The sequence below is a fragment of the Meles meles genome, chromosome X (assembly GCF_922984935.1).
Source record: "Meles meles chromosome X, mMelMel3.1 paternal haplotype, whole genome shotgun sequence".
NCBI classification, from domain to species: Eukaryota; Metazoa; Chordata; class Mammalia; order Carnivora; family Mustelidae; genus Meles; species Meles meles.
The window spans coordinates 65,110,083-65,131,076 of NC_060087.1; the positions used below are offsets into that span (position 1 = coordinate 65,110,083).

Here is a 20,994-nt window from a genome sequence, read left to right on the forward strand (position 1 = left end):
AAGCTCTAAGCCCAATGTGGGGCTTGAACTCAGGAGTTGCATGTTCTACTGACTGAGCCAGCCAGGTGCCCCTAAATTCTACTTCCACAGATTAAAGAGAGTCCATTGATTCCTCCCTTCTTCTGAAGCCTATATCAGCCATTCTAGGGAAATGTCTCTCTCATTAGGACCCTTCTCTCAGGGTCTTGATGTCAGGAAACAATCAAGGCAGACTATGATTTCCATGTCTCCAGGGAATAATTTACATCTCACACTGAAACCTAATCCATAGGAAATTCGCAGCAAAACTGGAAACCCATAGGCCTTTCCTTGGAACAACCTTTGGTGAGCTGTGTCACCTATCTAAGGCAGATTTTCTTTAGCAGTCAAAATGAAGGGACTGATTAAATGGTATTTATGGTTCTTTTGGCTTTTTCTATAATATTAACATACTGCTACAGTTGGTTTCATTCTTGGTTATACTTGGGCATTTAAACCAAGATCTGATATTAACATATTGGTTTCAAGTAGATCCTTTCTAAAAAATACTTCAATGCATATTAAACAACCTGCAGCTATAATGGTCTCCACAATCATTACACAGCTTCTTCAGAAGTCTGATTACAAAACATCCTACATTTCAACTGATTTAATTCAATACCAAACCTGAATATCACAAATGATACGTATTCAAATTTAACTATATCTTTAATATTTTGCACCTAAAACAGTGGTGCTAGAAGGAACACTGAAGTAATTTAGTCCAATGCACTCACATTAGAATAAAGAAATAGGTCCTGAGAGAACCTATTTCAAGTGACTTGCCTATGGTCACATAGCTAGACAGAGAATAAGAACTACAATCTGTTTAAGAGCTAGATCTCTCTACTTCCTGTCCAGTGTTCCCATTCCGTGTTTGTAAATGTACTGTTGTCCGGTCTCATATAACGTCATAATCCATCTGGGTAACTGTTTCAAATCAATTATTTAGTACAAAAAGGTAATGACCTAGTCACAGTGTTCACCGACTGGGACAAAACTAGATCAACCATTGAAGACAGCCATTCACCTACTTATCCTGGCTGTTTTTTTAACTAACCTATTGGGCAACAACATTAATGAGAGATAACATATGGAATCCTGGAAGAATGTATTTCAATTTAGAAATACTTAAGGAAATTGGTCTATCAAACTTACTGTAGTCAGGACAATAAGAAATTTAATTATATTTTCACCCAAAATGAAATAGCCCAGAGGCACCTGGGTGACTCAGTCTGCTAAGTTACTGGCTCTTGATTTCGGCTCAAGTCATGATCTAAGGGTTGTGAGATGGAGCTCTGCATCAGGCTCCACACTCAGCAGGGAATCTGCTTGAGATTCTCTCCCTCTGCCCCTCCCCCTGCTCTCGAGTGCATGCCTCTCTCAAATAAATAAATAAATATTTTTTAAAAAACTGAAATAACCTAATATTATAATCCTAATTTAATGTTTTAAATTCACCCCCTTTACAAGGTAATAAAAAAAACTTAATAGTTTAGATTGTAAAAGTTTATTGATGTGGTCAAAAAGCAAACAGCCAGACATGTGGTTATCTTCGCTACTACAATGTATCATTTTGAACAGTATTTTTAAAATGCATAACAAATATTTAAAAATTACTAGAAAAGTAAATTAAGAGTCTACATAAGGCACTTCAGATGAAAGCGAACTTCAAAATTTCCACAAAGGTAACTCTAAGCTTAGTAAATCTGCATTCTACAGATTTTAGTCAGAATGCAATTCTTCTCCTTCCACAAGAAAAATGTGCTCTTAAGAGAGACAAAACAAATACAAAAAAGTGTCATTCTTCTGATGCTCATGGCACATCATATGGAGCTATACAGATTACATGGCAGTAGTATTACCCTGGTCAATTTGTACAAATCAGGGCATCTTCATACAAATGTCATAAGAATCACAGCATAAATTTATTTGGCCTGAGACAATTATAAGAACAGCAGATAATAATCCAGAATAATACAATTTATAGGGAAGTAATTAACAAAAAGTGGAACCACTAAAGAGTAAAAAGGTCAACTATATGCCCTGACCTGCCAAATCTTGGAACAAAAACAAAAAAGCCACATAAAACATTTCTTCTTAGGCAATTATATTCATCTTTTCTGCAAATCTCTATTATATAAGACTTCTAGACCCCATGGGAAAGTTATCAGATGGTAAATAGTAGGCAAAGTATTATTTTGATGTAATACTTCTAAGATTTAAAATTTTTCACAGTCATTATTATCATATTTCCATAATAGTGAAACTATGGGGAAGGTTATGGCTAGATCTAATGATAACCATCAACTTTCACTCTTCACAAAAATTTGGTCAGCATATATGGTTATTTCCACTGACAGAAAAAAAGACAAAACTCAAAACCTCTTCAAATTTTTACTGTTTCTCCACTTCAAGTGAAAGGATGAAGGCTAAAATAATAGCAAAAACATAACTTTCAAGAAACAATTTACTTTCTATTCATAAGCAACGACTCAATATATCAGGATATGCTTTTCCCAATCTAGGGGAGTCCTTTTCCTAAATATAGGGGTTAATGAAATACGTTGGAACTGTAATACAGGAATAGACTTAACTAGATGAACCTATTTTTTTCTGTGAGGTACAAATGAAAGAAATGACAATCTCTAATTTGTAGAAACAGTTTAGACCATTTTTAAGTTACACTGATTTTAGCACTAAGCTACTTTTTATTAAAGGGGCCTACCTTAAATAAATTAAGGAGACAGAATGAACCTGAAATCTTTCCAAATAAAAGGAGTTAACACCACACTCACGCAGAAATCATAATCCTGTATTTAGACTTTTTAATGTCTACAGCTACCAAGAAGCATAGCTAGCACTGTATTTCAGTAGGAAACATGAAGGAAGGAGAGGACTGGCTAGTCTTTTCTAAAGGCTAGGCGTGTCAGAAGATCACATAGCACATAATGATTTCTCTGCTCAAAAGGAAAGATGTGCAAAGTATACACATCCATGCAAATATGAAGCAGCTAAGAATGCATTCCTGATGCATTTGTCTGTAATATGCATATGTAGGAACACCTGGTCAGGACTCTTTTTCCCTACCTTTGGATAAGATAATATAAAATTAGATGGCCAATAGTTAACTAAAGCAGTTCTGAACCTTGTTCTAATTCAAATGTAGTTATAAAATTTTTATAATGTATTTAATTCTACTAATTAAATGTTATACATACAGTTCATCAGGGAGGGAAGGTTAAGAGGAGAACTGTACCCAAATACTTCATGATTTTGACAAGAAATTGCTTGTTAAGGCACTACAAATCTTCTTTGGTTAAATGATTAACTATTTAAATCACCTGAAAAAAAGAGGTAATACAAAATACACAAATTTCATTCTTCTTTTCAAACACACACACATTTTTCATTTTTCAATTTCCATTACTCCAGTGTCTACATATCTCTGGGATCCTTTTTAACTCATCAGAAAGCTGAAACAAAAATATTAAAAGAATCTATTAGTCTCTAAAAAAACAATAGGCCTTACTTCTAATAAATACCTTGATTTTAGACGAAAGAGCATTTGGACGCATGTATAATAAACTTTGAGTATTAGTAACAAAAAGTGAGAATCACCAACATATTAAGATAGTCTTAGAAGAGAAGGAAATAGACATAAACTTGTTTAAAAAAAATCTTATGAAGAGAGGCACTGATTAATAATTGGATCAACCATGGTGATGAAATAAGCAATAGAAATCCCAGCAAGATTACCCTTGCATCCCAGTTAGTATTCTATAAAGAAGAAATTATTTTAAAATATAAATACACAGAAGAATAAATCAAGAATCAAAGTTCTAGTAGGTTTTGTTCTTAAAATTAAGTTACATTTGCCAGCCCAAGTGTCCATTAACTGATAAGCGGATAAAGAAGATGGGGCACATATACACAATAGAATATCACTGAGCCATAAAAAAGAAGGAAGTCTTGCCATTTGCAATGACACGGATGAGCCAGAGAGTATTCTGCTAAGTGAAATAAGTCAGAGAAAGACAAATAACATATGATTTCACTCATATGTGGAATTTAAGAAATAAAACAAGCAAAAGGAAAAAAAAGAGGCAAATCAAGAAAAATACTCTTAACTATAGAGAACTGAGGGTTACCAGAAGGGAGGTGAGTTGGGGGGATGGGTTAAGGTGATGGGGATTAAGGAGTGCATTTGTGATAAGCATCTTGATTTTAGACAAAAGAGATGTCAATAGGTATTGTATGGAAGTGTTCAATCACTGTATTGTACACCTGAAACTAGTATTACACAGTATGTTAACTAACTAGAATTTAAGTAAAAACTTAAAAACAAATAAAATTAAGTAAGTTTACAAGAAACAAAATGCAAAAGAAGATTAATTTATGTTTTTCACTGATCAAAAGGCATCCAGTAATGTCACGATATAATGAATCAACCAGAGAGTTGTTCAAAATTGTCTACTAAAGGGGCTCCTGGAGTGCCTGGGTGGTTCAGTTGGCTGGGCGACTGCCTTCGGCTCAGGTCATGACCCCGGAGTCCCAGGATCCAGTCCTGCATCAGGCTCCTAGCTTCAAGTAGAGTCTCCTTCTTCCTCTGACCTTCTCTCCTCTCATGTTCTCTCTCTCACTCTCTCTCAAATAAATAAATAAATCTTTTTTAAAAATTTCACTTGATATACTTTATCTTTAGTGTTCATAATCCTTTATACAACAGGACAATGTTGTATTAAAAGAACATGAATTATGGTACCTGGCACTCAGATGATAAAACTAACTCACAACATCCCCCATTATGTAGGTACATTTCTTGTGGCTATTAAAAGAATAAAATCAAGAATTTAGGACCAAGGGAGTGAATTTCTTCCCTGAGTCTTAGAGATCACCATGAACATTTCAAGACAACTAGATCTTCTTGAACACTCCTTCCTATACTCTTTATAAACTGGATTCTTAAAAAATGTTGTTTATGCCATCTAAAGAGCCCTGAAAAGTAGAGGTGTGCAAAGTTTAAAAAAACATTAAAAAATAATTTGCTCAAGAGAAAGTAGAGTATGCAGACAATGTATAAAATATTCTAACCATTACGTGTTCTTCAGATTTCTAGAGTAAATTAGTTGATGTCAGAATAACCCTCAAAAATGTTCCTGAGAAATCATATACTATTGTCCCCTGTAGCATAATTATCTTAAGTTACCTTTTATATGCAACATACTTAAGTTAAAGCCTGTAGAACAGTTTGGAGGTAAAGCAAAAAAAAATATTACAAAGCAACAGCAACTCTAATCATTGTAAGTATAGGTAATCACTATGTAAGTGTAAAATAATCATACCTATATGGATATCCATGATACTTAGATCTGAAAATAGAGAGCATCCAACTGAAGAATAATACAACAAGTGCAATACCAGCCACACACATTACTGCAGAAAAACAAAAGTGTAAAATGATCATGTTAAATGTAATAAAGAACTAGGGCAAAAATGGTAGTCTACGCTTCCAAGAGTGAAAATTTAGTGGTAAATCTCAACTTTCCAAAAATTTCCATGCCCATTCTTAAATCTTTAGGATTCTGCCTTACCATTTAATTTGACCCATTACAATATAATAGAGTAGTTCCATTTATATGCTTGTTCAATTTAGTTATATGAAATAAATTAAAGTCATCACAGTCAAGAATTTACTATTAAAGGGGCACATAGGTGGTTTAATAGGTCAAGCATCTGACTTTTGATTTCAGCACAGGTCATTATCTCAGGGTTTTAAGATTGAGCCTTGGGGTGCCTGCGTGGCTCAGTAGGTTAAGCGTCTGCCTTTGGCTCAGGTCATGATCTAGGGGTTCTGGGATCGAGTCCTCCATCGGCCTCTCTGCTTGGCAGGGAGCCTGCTTCCTCCTCTCTCTCTCTCTGCCTGCCTCTCTGCCTACTTGTGATTTCTGTCAAATAAATAAATAAAATCTTAAAAAAAAAAAAGATTAAGCCTTGAGTACGGCACCATGCCCAGCAGAGCCTGCTTCTCTCCCTCTCCTTCTGCCCCTCCCCCCATGCATGTGAGCATGCTCACACTACTAAATAAATCTTTAAACAAAAAAGAATTTAGTGTTAGAAAATTTTACTACTAACAAGATAATCACTTAGTCACTTATTAAATTTCTTCTATAGAATTAAATGTGGCCTTTTGTGTGTGTTAATACAGCAGTTGAAGTTCTAGGGAAACATACTTATTGGCCGACACTAAAAACTTTGTCTTGTTATACTTTAGGGAGCAATTCTTTTTCCTTTCTAAATTTTCACATAATATAATTAGGGGTTAAAATGTAAATGTTAAATATATCTTTTAATGAGTATTAACACATGACATAACACAAAACATGGTATTGATTTTGATTTAAAGACATCTGGGGCGCCTGGGTGGCTCAGTGGGTTAATTAAGCCTCTGCTTTCAGCTCAGGTCATGATCTCAGGGTCCTGGGATTGAGTCCCCCATCAGGCTCTCTGCTCAGCAGGGAGCCTGCTTGCCCCCCACCTCGCCTGCCTCTCTGCCTACTTGTGATCTCTGTCAAATAAATAAATAAAATCTTTAAAAAAAAAGACATCTAACAACATCATTGTGACACCCTCACTTGAAAGTACTTTATTCCTTTATAGGTAACTACACCGCCTACATAAGGATCTCATTCAACATGGATTTCTCATTTGAATAATGAGGGGGAAATACCATGAATCTTTGTCTTAAATTCATAGCTCTCTCCATTAATCTCATATGCTCTGATTTAGCATAGCACTTAACAATCTTAACTCTGGATGCTGACCCCACAATGCTCAGCTATGATTCTCGTAACTTGAGGCTCCTTCAAGTCCTGAAACCAAGACTGGCTAAGAAGCATAGTGGTGGGGATGTGGGAAAGCATGCATTCCACACCCATGGAGATTCTAGGGAAACATACTTATTGGCTGACTCTAAAAACAATTTTAAGTCTTACTATACTTAGGGAGCCATTCTTTTTCCTTTTTAAATCTTCACATAATATAATTAGGGGCTAAAATGAAAATGTTACATATATCTTTTAATGAGTATTAACACATGAGCATTATAGAAGTCTTTTTTATCAAATACACACACACACACCTGTGTGTATATACAGTATCAGTGTATTTACATTTGTATTCTACTTTTTTCACATAATATATCTAAAAGTGTTTAGGGCAATTTCTGGTAGATAACAAATGTTAAATAAGCATTTGTTATTATTACTTATGATAATTCTAATGTGTCACCAAAGTGTTTTATAATTAATTCATACTACCAGTGCAGTACTCAGAGGGCCTTTTCCCAATAATGAATACTGAAATAGGCAAATTTTTAAAAGTCAGGTAATGAAAGGATTTATACTGACTGGATAAAAAATTGATATATTAGTTCTATTTTTGCAATATGTAAAAATTCATTTCAATTCAGCAAAATAAGAATCTCCCAAATCTGGGGGCACCTGCGTGGCTCAGTGGGTTAAAGCCTCTGCCTTCAGCTCAGGTCATGATCCCAGGGTCCTGGGATCGAGCCCCGCGTTGGGCTCTCTGCTCAGTGGGTAGCGTGCTTCCCTTCCTCTGCCTGCCTCTCTGCCTACTCGTAATCTCTGTCTGTCAAATAAATAAATAAAATCTAAAAAAAAAAAAAAATTTGAAATCCAATGTCATCACCTTTTTTCAAATAAATAAGTAGACTATATTTAGAGAGGTTAATTTGATGACATACACCCTTTTAGCCATAAAGGGAAAACTCTGACTTAAACGTATTTTATGAGTGAAATAAAATTACACTGTTAGCATTTCTTTGCAACAAATACCAATGTGTGAATATTTTAATATATAAAAGGTCCATCCAAACCAATATAAAAAGTACTAAGAATAATATATAAATGGAAAAAGACAAAGACTTTTTATAGAAGGGAAAACAAAAACAGCTGATAAACATTCAGAAAAATATTCAACTTCGTTAATGACCAAAGTACAGGGGTGCAGGGTGGTTCAGTGGGTTAAGCCTCTGCCTTCAGCTCAGGTCATGATCCCAGGATCCTGGGATGGAGCCCCACATTGGGCTCTCTGCTTTGGCAGGGAGCCTGCTTCCCTCCCTCTCTCTCTCTGCCTGCCTCTTTGCCTACTTGTGATCTCTGTCAAATAAATAAATAAAATCTTTTAAAAAAATAACCAAAGTACAAAATAACATTTGTCCCTTATCTGATTAGCAAGTATACACACACACACACACACACACACACACACACACACACACACACATAATTTTTAATGAGCTTAGCTAATGCTGACAAAGCATCCTTAAATACCACTAGTAGGAATCTCAACTGTAACAACTGGGGAAACAATTTAGCATCATTAGTTTAAAATATCAAGGGGATTAAAAATACTACTACAGAGGACCGTATAGTCATTCTACTTTTAGGAATCTACCTTAGAGAGTTCATATGAAATGAGAATGAAGCTTATACAATAGTCACTAAAGAAGTATTTATTATAATGGAAGTTCGAAAAAAACCCTAAATGTTTGACAGAATCAGAATAGTTAAATTACAGCATACAGTATAAATTTAAAATTATGTATAGGAAAATATTTATTAGTGAATTATTTAACTCCAGTTAAAGTGGGGGTACAAGATTCAAAATTTTATACAGAGTTTTAAATATGTTTTGACAAATGGAAGAAACTATATTGAAACATTAAAATTTTTAGCTTCTCAATAATGGAATAACGGGTAATTCTCCCCCCAAATGTTTCATAAATCAGATTTCACCCCACATTTTTTACAATAAGTGTATGTTACTTTTAAAATAGTCAAGTAGTAAAATAATATACCTATAACTAAGGGGGGAAGTGATTAAGAGGACATTTTTTTTTCTGTATTAAAGGCAGAATTGTTATTTTTTTTAAAGATTTATTTATTTGACAGAGATCACAAGTAGGCAGAGAGGCAGGCAGAGAGAGACGAGGAAGCAGGCCCCGCGCCGAGCAGAGAGCCCGACTCGGGGCTTGATCCCAGGACTCCGGGATCATGACCCGAGCCAAAGGCAGAGGCCTCAACACACTGAGCCACCCAGGCGCCCCAAGGCAGAATTGTTACTTAACATGGTATGTCAACTATACTTCAACAATAAAAAATAAAAAATAAATTAAAAAGGTAGAACTTATATTTTGGCATATGATATAACTTACTTTTTCGCTTTCCAATATCCATGTCAGATGTAGCAGCTTCACATAACAGCACCATCCCTAAGGTAACACCACCATCTTAGAAAAATTGTTTAAGGAGAAATTCACACAGATACAAAAGACATACCACTTTAATATTTCTGTTCTTTCATGAAGAAAATTACAATGAGGAATGCCTGTGTGGCTCAGCTGGTTAAGCAGCTGCCTTCGGCTCAGGTCATGATCCCAGCATCCTGGGATCCAGTCCCACATCGGGCTCCTTGCTCGGCAGGGAGCCTGCTTCTCCCTCTGCCTCTGCCTACCACTCTGTTTGCCTGTGCTTGCTCGTGCGCTCTCTCTCACAAATAAATAAAATAAATAAATCTTAAAAAAAATTATAATGAATACACAAATCTTCAACTTTCAATTAAAAAAAAAAAACCTGTTACTAAAATAGAGAATCCTTATGAAAGTATGAAATGTCACTGGAGGGGTACCTGTGTGGCTCAGTCAGTTAAGCTTCTGCCTTCGGCTCAGGTCATGATCCCAGGGTTCTGGGATCGAGTCCCATGTCAGGCTCCCCACTTAGGAGGGAGCCTTCTTCTCCCTCACCCTCTCCCTCTGCCTGTTGCTCCCCCTGCTTGTGCTCTTTCTCTCTGTCAAACCTTTGTCAAATAAATAGATAAAATCTTTTTAAAAAATAAACTTCACTGGATTGTTCTCTTTAAAATAGTTAATTTTATGTTATGTGAATTTCACTTTAATAAAAAAAGATGGGTGATTAAAAATACAAAATAAGGGGTGCCTGGGTGGCTCAGTTGTTGAGCGGCTGCCTTCAGCTCATGTCATGATCCCAGGATCCTGGGATTGAGCCCTGCATCAGGCTCCCTGCTCGGTAGGAGGCCTGTTTCTCCCTCTCCCACTCCCTCTGTTTGTGTTCCCTCTCTCGCTGTGTCTTTCCCTGTCAAATCAATAAATTAAAATCTAAAAATATAACAAATGTCCCACTATAATTTAACAGATGAAATGTGAGTTTTTCTGACAAGTACTTTGAAATAACCTTCCCGGACATGCTTGCATGTATTACTCCAACCTTGTATATACTTTATTTTATTTTGTTTTTTGGGAGGCCTGAACTCACAACCCTGAAATCAAGACCTGAGCTGAGATCAAGAGCCAGACGCTGAACTGCCTGAGCCACCCGGGTGCTCTGATATATTTTAAAACATTAAATAGCCTTTTTGCATATTCAACCACCCTCCAGAAGTGAATACACTTGAAATGTGCACCATTTGGATAGAACAGTAAGTAATTTTTATTTGAAAAATAACTTCTCAAAAATTCTCCAGAATTTCAACAATCAACCTCTAAAGCTCAAATTACTAAACTACCTAAGTTTGTCCTATTCTAATAAAAAAAAAGAGAATCCTCTATGTCATCACCTCATTTTTATTTACCTTAATATGGAAATCACATAAATACAAAATATATCTACTCACGCAAATAGGTTACACGTGACATGGTTGAGTACTAAAATAAGCAAAGTTGAATTTTAAAGCAAATACAGTATGTTCTAGTAGAAAAGAGATTTACCCTCCAGTTTGGTTAATACAAACAGCAGTTAAAAATGCCCAAATCAATTACGTGTACACACATGCACATTGTAGGCTACCGCATGTGGGTATGAGTAAGCAGAAAGGGAAAAATAGGTGTTCGGATAAGGCCTGAATTTATAATCAGCTCTATAGTTTGTCTATTCATCCCTTCACTATCATCTTGCACTTTCTCATCAATAGCCTCTTTTTAGGGATGATGCCCATTCATCATACTTTTAGTTGCTTGGACAAGTTGTTTTCTCCAATTATTACTTTTTCTTACTGAGGTTCTTTATATCCAGATACATGTAACGACTGATCATTTCTATAGGCTTTTGTCACAGGGTACCTTTTTGTTAAGGTTTTACTTAGTTATTTGAGAGAGAGAGAATGAGAGCATACGCAGGGGTGGGAAAGAGGGAGAAGGAGGCTCCCTGCTGAGCAGAGAGCCCAATGTGCTACTCGATCCCAGGACCCTGAGATCATGACCTGAGCTGAAGGCAGATGATTAACTGACTGAGGCATACAGGCACCCTATTACAGGGTACTTTTGAATAATGGTTGAGACTTTTTTTTTGGAATGGTTTGTTTCATATCATGGTCCATATGTATTTTCTTTGAATGAACTTTTTTTCTTACAATATACCACCAATGTCTTTGTGTGCTGTTCTCAGTTATTGAGAGCTGTGATTGGGCACCTGGGTGGCTCAGCTGGGTAAGGTGGCGAAGTTAGGACGTGCAGGCAGAGGGAGAAGCAAGTTCCCCACTGAACAAGGAGCCTGATGTGGGACTCAATCCCAGGACCATGGGATCATGACCTAAGCTGAAGGGAGATGATTAACCGGCTAAGCCACCAAAGCGTCCCACCAAATTATTTTTATATCCAAGTAAACATTCTTTACAACATTCAACAATAGAAGAATAACTGAATTATGATACACCCATTATATAAACATTAAGAATGATGACAATTTTTCGTTTTCCTTGCCTATATTTTCTTATTTATCTGTAATTCTCATGCAACTTTTGTAATGATAAAAGCCATACAACTATATAGAAAATGCTTATATTAGGAAGCTGAACTGCATACAAAGTCTGTCTATACTACTAAAAAGGAGCTCACCCCAAAAAGGATACAACTAAACAAAGAATGCAAGAGAATATGCAAAAATTAACCTAGATTTTAATATTAGGGTGTTTTTTTTTAAACTTTTTTTTTTTAAAGATTTTTTTTTAATTTATTTATTTGACAGAGAGAGAGATCACAAGTAGGCAGAGAGGCAGGCAGAGAGAGAGGAGGAAGCAGGCTCCCTGCAGAGCAGAGAGCCTGATGCGGGGCTCGATCCCAGGACCCCGAGATCATGACCTGAGCCGAAGGCAGCGGCTTAATCCACTGAGCCACCCAGGCGCCCCAATATTAGGGTGTTTTTTAAAGATTTTATTTATTTGACAGAGAGAGAGAGCACAAGCAGCGGGAGTAGCCAGCAGAGGGAGAGGGAGAAGCAGGCTCCCCACAGAGCAGGAGGATCCTGATGTGGGGCTGAGAACCCTGGAATCATGATCAGTTGCTTAACCAACTGAACTACCCAGGCACCGAATATTAGGGTGTTAGATCACGGATGAAAATTATCTAATCCACTGTTTTATTTTTTTTAATTTAAACATATTTGAAGTATAATTCCATTTGTGTAATGTTACAAAATAAGTAAAACTAATCCATACTGTTAGTAGTCAGGATAGTAGTTACTTTTGGGTAGGAAGGTAGCAATCAGGAAGGGGTGATGAGATTGGGAATGCTTTGGGGTATGAGTAGTTTTATTTCATCAACTGGGTGCTGATTAAACAGTTGTGTTCAATTTATGAAAATTTATCAAACTGTACACTGCACTTATGAACTGTGAACATTTCTGCATGAATATAGTAATTCACATAAAAAAATTTTAAATGTAATTTTTTAAAAAGATTCTATTTATTTATTTGACAGACAGAGATCACAAGTAAGCAGAGACAGGCAGAGAGAGAGGAAAGCAGGCTCCCTGCTGAGCAGAGAGGCTGACGTGGGGCTTCATGCCAGAAACCTGATCATGACCTGAGCTGAAGGCAGAGGCTTAGCCCACTGAGCCACCCAGGTACCCCTAAAATGTAATTTTAAAAGTTGCTTAGTGGATCAGGCAACTCATATAGTTTGCTTTATTGATCATGTAGTAAGTTTTACAATATCAAAATAATGATAAATACGTGGATATTTTCTAAACTTATAACTACTAGTTAATAGTCTTCTTATTCTACTAGTTCTTATCAACATGGTGAGTTTTGAGTTTTGAGTTTTTAGGCTTTGTGGCCACTAAAAAAATAAGGGATTTTCAGTCTTCCATAAAGTTTTCTACCTCTCAGAAAGTTAAATAGCTTTATTCATTGTCTCACACCTAGTGAGACACAGCATTTAAGGCACTGTCTTATAACCTGTAAACCTCTGTTTATCCCAATACTATAAGCTCCTTAGACAAATCATGCATTCACAGTGACTAGCAAAATAACTGCTCAGAAAGTATCACCCAAACCTTCCTGACCATTACCAAAAAAAAAAAAAAAAAGCAAAATAAGGAAAAAAAAATCACCCTGAAAAAACATTCCCATTTTGTATCTGATTAACCAAATTTATAAGAAATGCTGCACTTCCAAAAACAGACTATTGGGAAATAGCTTCTGAACAGAAGAAAAAAAGCTTCTGAGGCAACCTACAAGGGTGGCAGGAGGGCTCAGTCAGTTAAGCATCCAACTCTTGATTTCTGCTCAGGTCATGAACTCAAGATGGTGGGATCAAGTCCCACATCAGGCTCTGCACTCAGCAGGGAGTCTTTCTCTTTCTCTCTCCCTCTCCCCCACCCTCCCTCTCACTCATGCTCTCTCTCTAAAAATAAATAAAATAAATCTTTTTTTTTAAAAGGCAACTTACGGAGTGGGAGAAGATACTTGCAAATGACTTATCTGATAAAGGGTTAGTATCCAAAATATATAAATAACTTACAAAACACAACACCCCCCCCAAAAAACAAATAATCCAGTTAAAAAATGGGCAGAAGACATGAATAGACATTTCTCCAAAGAAGACATACAGATGGCCCACAGACACATGAAAAGATGCTCAATATCACTCATCATCAGGGAAATGCATATTAATACTACAATGAGGTATCAACTCACACCAGTCAGAATGGCTAACATTAACAACACAGGAAACAACAGGTATTGGCGAGAACGTGGAGTAAGGGGAACCCTCCTACACTGTTGGTGGGAACGCAAACTGGCTCAGCCAGTCTGGAAAACAGTATGGAGGTTTCTCAAAAGTTAATTCATTGTCTATGATGTAGCAATTGCACTACTAGGTATTTATCCAAAGGATACAAAAATACTTATTCGAAGGGATACATGTACCCCCATGTTTATAGCAGCATCAACAATAGCCAAATTACAGAAAGAGCCCAAATGTTCCCTGACTAATGAATGAATAAAGTAGTAGTATCTATGACAGAATATTATTCTGCCACAAAAAAGAATGAAACCTTGACATTTTCAATGATGTGGATGGAGCTAGAGGGTATTATGCCAAGCAAAATAAGTCAGTCAGAGAAAGACAAATACCATATAGTTTCACTCATGTATAGAATTTAAGAAACAAAAATGGGGTGGAGAGGTAAACCAAGAAACAGACTCAACTACAGAGAACAAACTGATGGTTACCAGAGGGGAGGTGGGTGAGGAGGATGGGTGAAATAGGTGATAGGGATTAAGCAGGGTACTTGTGATGAGCACTGGGTGTTGTATGTAGGTGCTGAACCAGTGAATTCTACACCTGAAACTAAATTTATACTCTATGTTAACTAATTGGAATCTAAATTAAAACTTGGAAAGGAAAAACATGCTATATTTCTTTCTTTTTTTAAAGATTTTATTTATTTAGGGGCACCTGGGTGGCTCAGTGGGTTAAAGCCTCTGCCTTTGGCTTGGGTCGTGATTCCAGGGTCCTGGGATGACGCCCTGCATTGCTCTCTGCTCAGCGGGGAGCCTGCTTCCTCCTCTCTCTCTGCCTGTCTCTCTGCCTACTTGTGATCTCTGTCAAATAAATAAATAAAATATTTTTTTAAAAGATTTTATTTATTTATTTGAGAGAGAGCACAGAGGGAGAGTGAGAGGGAGAATCCTGCTCCCCGCTGAGGAAGGAGCCAATGCAGGGCTCAATCCCAGGACCCTGAGATCATGACTGAGCAGAAGGCAGCTGCTTAGCCTGCTGAGTCACCCAAGAGGCCCCCCCCCCCGGCAAAATGCTGTATTTCAATAGGTTTGCAATCTGCTCCAAATGTATCTGAAGCCTTAAGTAATGTTTAACCTTTAGGCAGAAGGAAAAAGTAAGAATATTTCAATTTCTTAAATGTCTTATATAATTATATTTTAAAAGTTAGGACAAAGCTCAGGAAAGAAGAATTTCGGCAGTCCTACAGTGTTAAGGAGACCATGATTAAGGTTCAGGTTCCACCAGAAAGAATGACAAGATTCATTCACTGGGCTCTCAGTTGAAAGCCATGGATGGAGAGGATGGAGAAAATGGGAGAAAAACAATACTGAAGATATAGTGGCCAAACATTTTCCAAAATGCGTAAGGGTACTAACCCACAGACTTAGGAAGATCTGCAATTCAGAAAACAGGAACAACAGAAATAAAACATTAGGAGAAAAGTCTTAAAATCTATCAGAGAAAAAGACACACTGCCTTCAAAAAACAATAATAAGAATTAAATCTGATTTTTCTCAGAAACTATGGAAGTAAAAAACAATGGGATAACATTTCCAAAGTGCTTAAAGGAATCTAGAAATCTATACCTGGTAAAATATCCTTAAAAAATGAAGGAGAAATCAAGGTTTTGTTTTTTTTTTTAATTAGGACAAAGCTAGAAGACCGACAAAACACAAATCACTTTATGTTTTGTAACTATATCTGCTCTTTTGTTATACTGTTCAATTTCAAAATACCATTAATTGAGACCATTTCAAGACACTGGAAAGTTTCCACGGTATAATAAATTTGTTAATAGATCAAACCATAAATGAGAATTTGCAACCTAAATTTTGAAATAATTTGAAACAGGAGAAAGACAAATTTGTATGATCTCTCTTATATGTGGAATCTAAAAATAAATTTTACACACAACACACATACTTACAGAGAACAGATTGGTGGTTGCCAGAGTAGGGCAGTAAGGGGTAGAAGCAGGTGAACTTTTTTTTAGTTTAAATAAATTGAGTAAGTCGGGGTGCCAGGGTGGCTCAGTGGGTTAAAGCCTCTGCCTTCAGCTTAGGTCATGATCCCAGCATCCTGGGATCGAGCCCCACATCAGGCTCTCTGCTCAGTAGGGAGCCTGCTTCCCTTCCTCTTTCTCTGCCTGCCTCTCTGCCTACTTGTGATCTCTCTCTGTCAAATAAATAAATAAATAAAATAAGTAAAATTTAAATAAATTGAATAAGAAATAAATTTTAGGATTTGAAAGAACATATGGTTGGATATTTTTCTTGCAGTATTCTTTCTTATTGCTGGGAATAGGTATTTATTATTAGATTCATTTTTTAGCTCATCATTCCATAGCTGAATAGATGAACTCTCCTGGCTCTGAGCTGGATTTTAAGCAGTAAATCTGCTTTCCATATTATACATGAACACTATTTTCAGAAAGTATCATTTTGCCAAATGTCTTTCAGTTAAACCAAAAGCTTAATTTTTTTCAGATTGTTTCCCTTCAAGTATCTCTATTAAATCACCAATATGGTAAAATAAAATGGGAAACACACACACAAAGATTTACTAAGGAGGATATTTCCAGGGTTTTTTATTTTTTTCTTTATATGTACTTGTATTTTCTAAATTTCCTTTAACTTGTATAGCTTTTATCATCAGAAAAAACATTAAGGAATTAAATTACTCATATGGATTGTAATCACCTTCAAATTTCTTAGCTAATTCTTACATAGTACAATACATTTTCAATAGAGTTAAGTGTTGAATTAGATGACCTCTAAGTTATTTAGATGATGAGATGAGAAGGCAAGGCAAATGACTTCACCATCAAACCATTGCAGAGATTCTCTAACAGCCTGGGCTACAACTGATTGCAATATGTCAATGTCAGGACCCCTTGGCTGAACAGCACAACTCCAGAAACATTACATTTGTTTACCTTATTGACTTATTCTATAAAATCACTGCTAATATATTTGGGGCGGGGAGATAAACTGTGTTGAGTAAGACTATGAAGTTTAGACTCTTACCTATCTGAGTCACTGTTAACTATCCTTGCAGCTTACAGAGGCATCAATTTTCAGATTTGAGAAAGTAACAACCTGCTCTGCCTTTCAAGAGAATGGAACAACACATAAAAAGCAGCCACAGAGTTTACAGGAAAAAAAAAATGTCTTCGGGCGCCTGGGTGGCTCAGTGGGTTAAGCCGCTGCCTTCGGCTCAGGTCATGATCTCAGGGTCCTGGGATCGAGTCCCGCATCGGGCTCTCTGCTCAGCAGGGAGCCTGCTTCCCTCTCTCTCTCTCTGCCTGCCTCTCTGCCTACTTGTGATCTCTCTCTGAAAAAAAAAAAATGTCTTCGACTCGGGTTGTGATCTCTGGGTTCTGGGACTGAGCTTTGCATCAGACTTCTGGTTTGGCAGGGAGTCTGCTTCTCCCTCTACCTCCCCATCCCCTGCCCCCTCTCCGCCCCCATGCTTGTGCTCTCTCTCAAATGAATAAATAAAATCTTGAACAACAACAACAAAAATAACCCGTCTTTGAGAAACTACTGTTTTCTTACTCAATGAAGAGTAAGATGTCTTAAATTGTAGACTGATTCAAATTATATCACTAGGAAGGAAACAATCCATTCTTGCCTGGAAGATATAAGTCGTTCAACACATAAGTACAATTTCTAAGTAGCCTTGATTTACAACTAAAGTACAGAGCTTCAAATAAAGAGTTTGTGAAGACAAAATCCCACATTTATTTGAATTCTGTAGAGTTTAACAGGAGATAGAACCCTGTGTCCACTTCACAGTCCAAACCTGATGCTGATCCCTTTTCACTTAGCCTGGTTTAGCTTTAAGTTTATCAAAACATTGCTTCATTTACATTTCACCTAACCTTCACCCTTCCTCCAAATTTTATAATAACTCTATCTTTTCTTAGGTAAGATGTCCCATGGTTCTTCTAGTGTGCAGTCTCCCTTGTAGCAATGATCAATAAACCTGTCTTTAGGGCGCCTAGGTGGCTCAGTGGGTTAAGCCTCTGCCTTCGGCTCAGGTCATGATTTCAGGGTCCTGGGAGAGAGTGCTGCATCAGGCTCTCTGCTCAGCAGGGAGCCTGCTTCCTCCTCTCTCTCTGCCTGCCTCTCTGCCTACTTGTGACCTCTTTCTGTCAAATAAATAAATAAAATCTTAAAAAAAAAAAAAACCTGTCTTTTTCAGACTGAAGGTTTGTCTCTGGTGGTGTTTAGCTGATTAGACTAAGATAAATAACATAGAAATAGGATTCCAAAGACATTAAAACTTATATTAATAAGAGAGCAGCCTTCAGCAAACACTATAAAGAAAATATGAGAATGTGACAAAATAGATAAACTAAAATGCAGCACCAAGGACTTATTATAAAAAGAGGATACTAAACAGAAGAACAATGTGTGTTTCAGCTACAAACTGGGCTTGGCTGCTTCCATGGATGTAATTCTGGGGGGAGGAAAAAAGACAAAATTAAATATTTAAATATACATTAACTTTTGATATTCTAATCCTAAAATTGGCTATTTTCGAGCCCTATGAAATTATTAATGCACCTGATTTACATAACCATTGAGTCTGTGGCATTCGTCAGTAAAGAAACTGGAAAAAATAAACATTATTTCTGTGTTATTTATTATTCATTTGTCTTTTCATTGTACTATGTTCTCAACAACAGAATATATGAGAAACATAGTACTTCAGTGTACAAGACCATGAGGTACAATAATGTAAACTCCATGAAGGCAAAGATTGTTCTTGTTTACCACTCTATCTAATAATACTTAGCACAGTGCCTAGAAACAGTAGATGCTCAAGTACGTGTGCATTTCAACTGTTTAGTTGAAAGCTGACTTTGATTCTTAGCCATCTTAGAGTCAAAAGGACTCACAAAATGTGATAAGATAAGGAATTTTCCACTTTTAAAAGCACATTTCATTAACTGAAGCTCATTATCCAAGAGAGATTGAAAACCTAATTCCTTCACACCTTGGTAGTGGTGTCACAAAATAATAATTATTATCTATGTGTGTGTGTATATATATTTACATATATATGTGTATGTATATAGACAATAATTATTAAAAATTAATAATAATTTATAATTATTAAGGTTAACTTTGGTATATAATGGAAAGAAATTCTGAACTTCCCTTACCACATGTCCTGTGTGCGGATTCTTATGAGCATATGGTGGTCCTCTTATATGGTTCCACATCTGACCAGATGTCATAGCAAGCACAAAACACTAGGAAACAGAAAATAAGGAAATACTTATATAACATGGTGCAGCTGCTCCTATACTGATCAGACTAACAGGTTTATGAAAAGCATGTCAGCTCAAGTGATACAGGAACCAAATTTTTTTCAGATGAGTAATTTTTGAATAAGGCTTGTATTTCACAAGAATCACTAATACTTACACTGAAAGGAAAACCCTATTTTAAAATTATATATAACCTAACAGATATTTAAAAATTGAAAACTGAAGAGCCTTTTAGAAGAATATTTTCAAAAGAACTGCGTATTTTCTTAGGGGTGACATCCTATCATTGAGATTGGATAAAAAAGGAGTACAAGTTCCCACAAACTCTGGCCATGCTAATAAGATAATGGAGGAAACAAAATGATTTTAAGCCATGAATAAATAAAATCCCCCTCACAGGTAAGAAATAAAACAAAATTCTACCTAACAATACAATATTGTATGCAAACAATTTTTTTAAAGTTTTGAGATGGTTTATTTTCTGAGGTTGTTACCCTTCTAGGTTTACTACATTCAAAGTACTTAAAAATCAGTTTTCTACTTATCTAAGTACAGAATTATCATAGTTCTTTAAATAATTCATTATCCACTAAGTAGTTTACTGTATAAGTATTTGAAACACTTTTGTCTTCATTTACACATGACAGTACTCCTGAGAAATGTATACATTTTATTGAGAAAAAAATCAAATACATTATAGAGATGCTGTTATTTAAAATACATCTTAGGGGCGCCTGGGTGGCTCAGTGGGTTAAAGCCTCTGCCTTCGGCTCAGGTCATGATCCCAGGGTCCTGGGTTTGAGGCCCATATCAGGCTCTCTCCTTGTCAGGGAGCCTGCTTCCTCCTCTCTCTCTCTCTCTCTCTCTCTCTCTACCTGCCTCTCTGCCTACTTGTGATCTCTCTCTGTCTAATAAATAAATAAAATCTTTTAAAAAAATAAAAGAAAATACATCTTAATAGTTTTATTTTAAGCTTATAAAAATTTTAATTTATATATATTTGACATACATTTATATATGCAAACAAGTTTTGTTCTAAAATTCACTCACCAAAGCTGCAAAAGCCCATCCAGTTTTATTAAAAAGAAATTCCATATTGCTTCTTCGAAGATACACAAGTCCACCAATAACAGCCAAAAGCAATCCCAACATAAGAGGACCAGCATAATTTGGGGGTCTAATTACTCTAATCTAATGGAAAGGAAAGAAAAAATGTTTTAAGTATGGAATTTACTTGTTAATTATATAGGTCAAACTAATTCAAAATGAAAGCAATCAAAACTAGTGTGGTAATTGTTGTGATGAGCACCAGGTGTTGTATGGAAGTGTTAAATCTTCGTATTTTACCCCCGAAACTAACAGTTCACTATATTAAATTAATTAATTAATTTAAATTATTAAATAAAATAAAAGTTTATTTAAATAAAAACTTTAAAAGGAAAATCATACTTTTTTCTTTTCATCCTAATCAAAAGAGTCTACAATGTATCCCCAAATGGGATGAGATAGGTACAGTATTCTGTTTAACTGCAACATAACATCTTTTAGATTAAGAAGTATTTTCCAAATACCACTAGACAGTCCATTAAAAACC

The 20,994-nt window shown here is 36.1% G+C and overlaps 1 protein-coding gene across 1 annotated transcript in view; it reads right to left on the reverse strand.

The window, feature by feature from the left end:
- Positions 1-1,644: 1,644 nt before the first annotated feature.
- The window catches only part of MAGT1 (magnesium transporter 1), a 76,182-nt gene continuing 56,832 nt past the window's right edge, over positions 1,645-20,994 (reverse strand). The window contains exons 5-10 of the mRNA XM_045996032.1: positions 20,451-20,591; positions 19,293-19,382; positions 18,520-18,583; positions 9,257-9,331; positions 5,364-5,454; positions 1,645-3,494 (exon numbers count right to left, since the gene is read on the reverse strand). Coding sequence (XP_045851988.1) covers positions 3,479-3,494; positions 5,364-5,454; positions 9,257-9,331; positions 18,520-18,583; positions 19,293-19,382; positions 20,451-20,591 — 477 coding nt within the window. The 3' untranslated portion in view covers positions 1,645-3,478. The remainder of the gene's footprint in view (positions 3,495-5,363; positions 5,455-9,256; positions 9,332-18,519; positions 18,584-19,292; positions 19,383-20,450; positions 20,592-20,994) is intronic.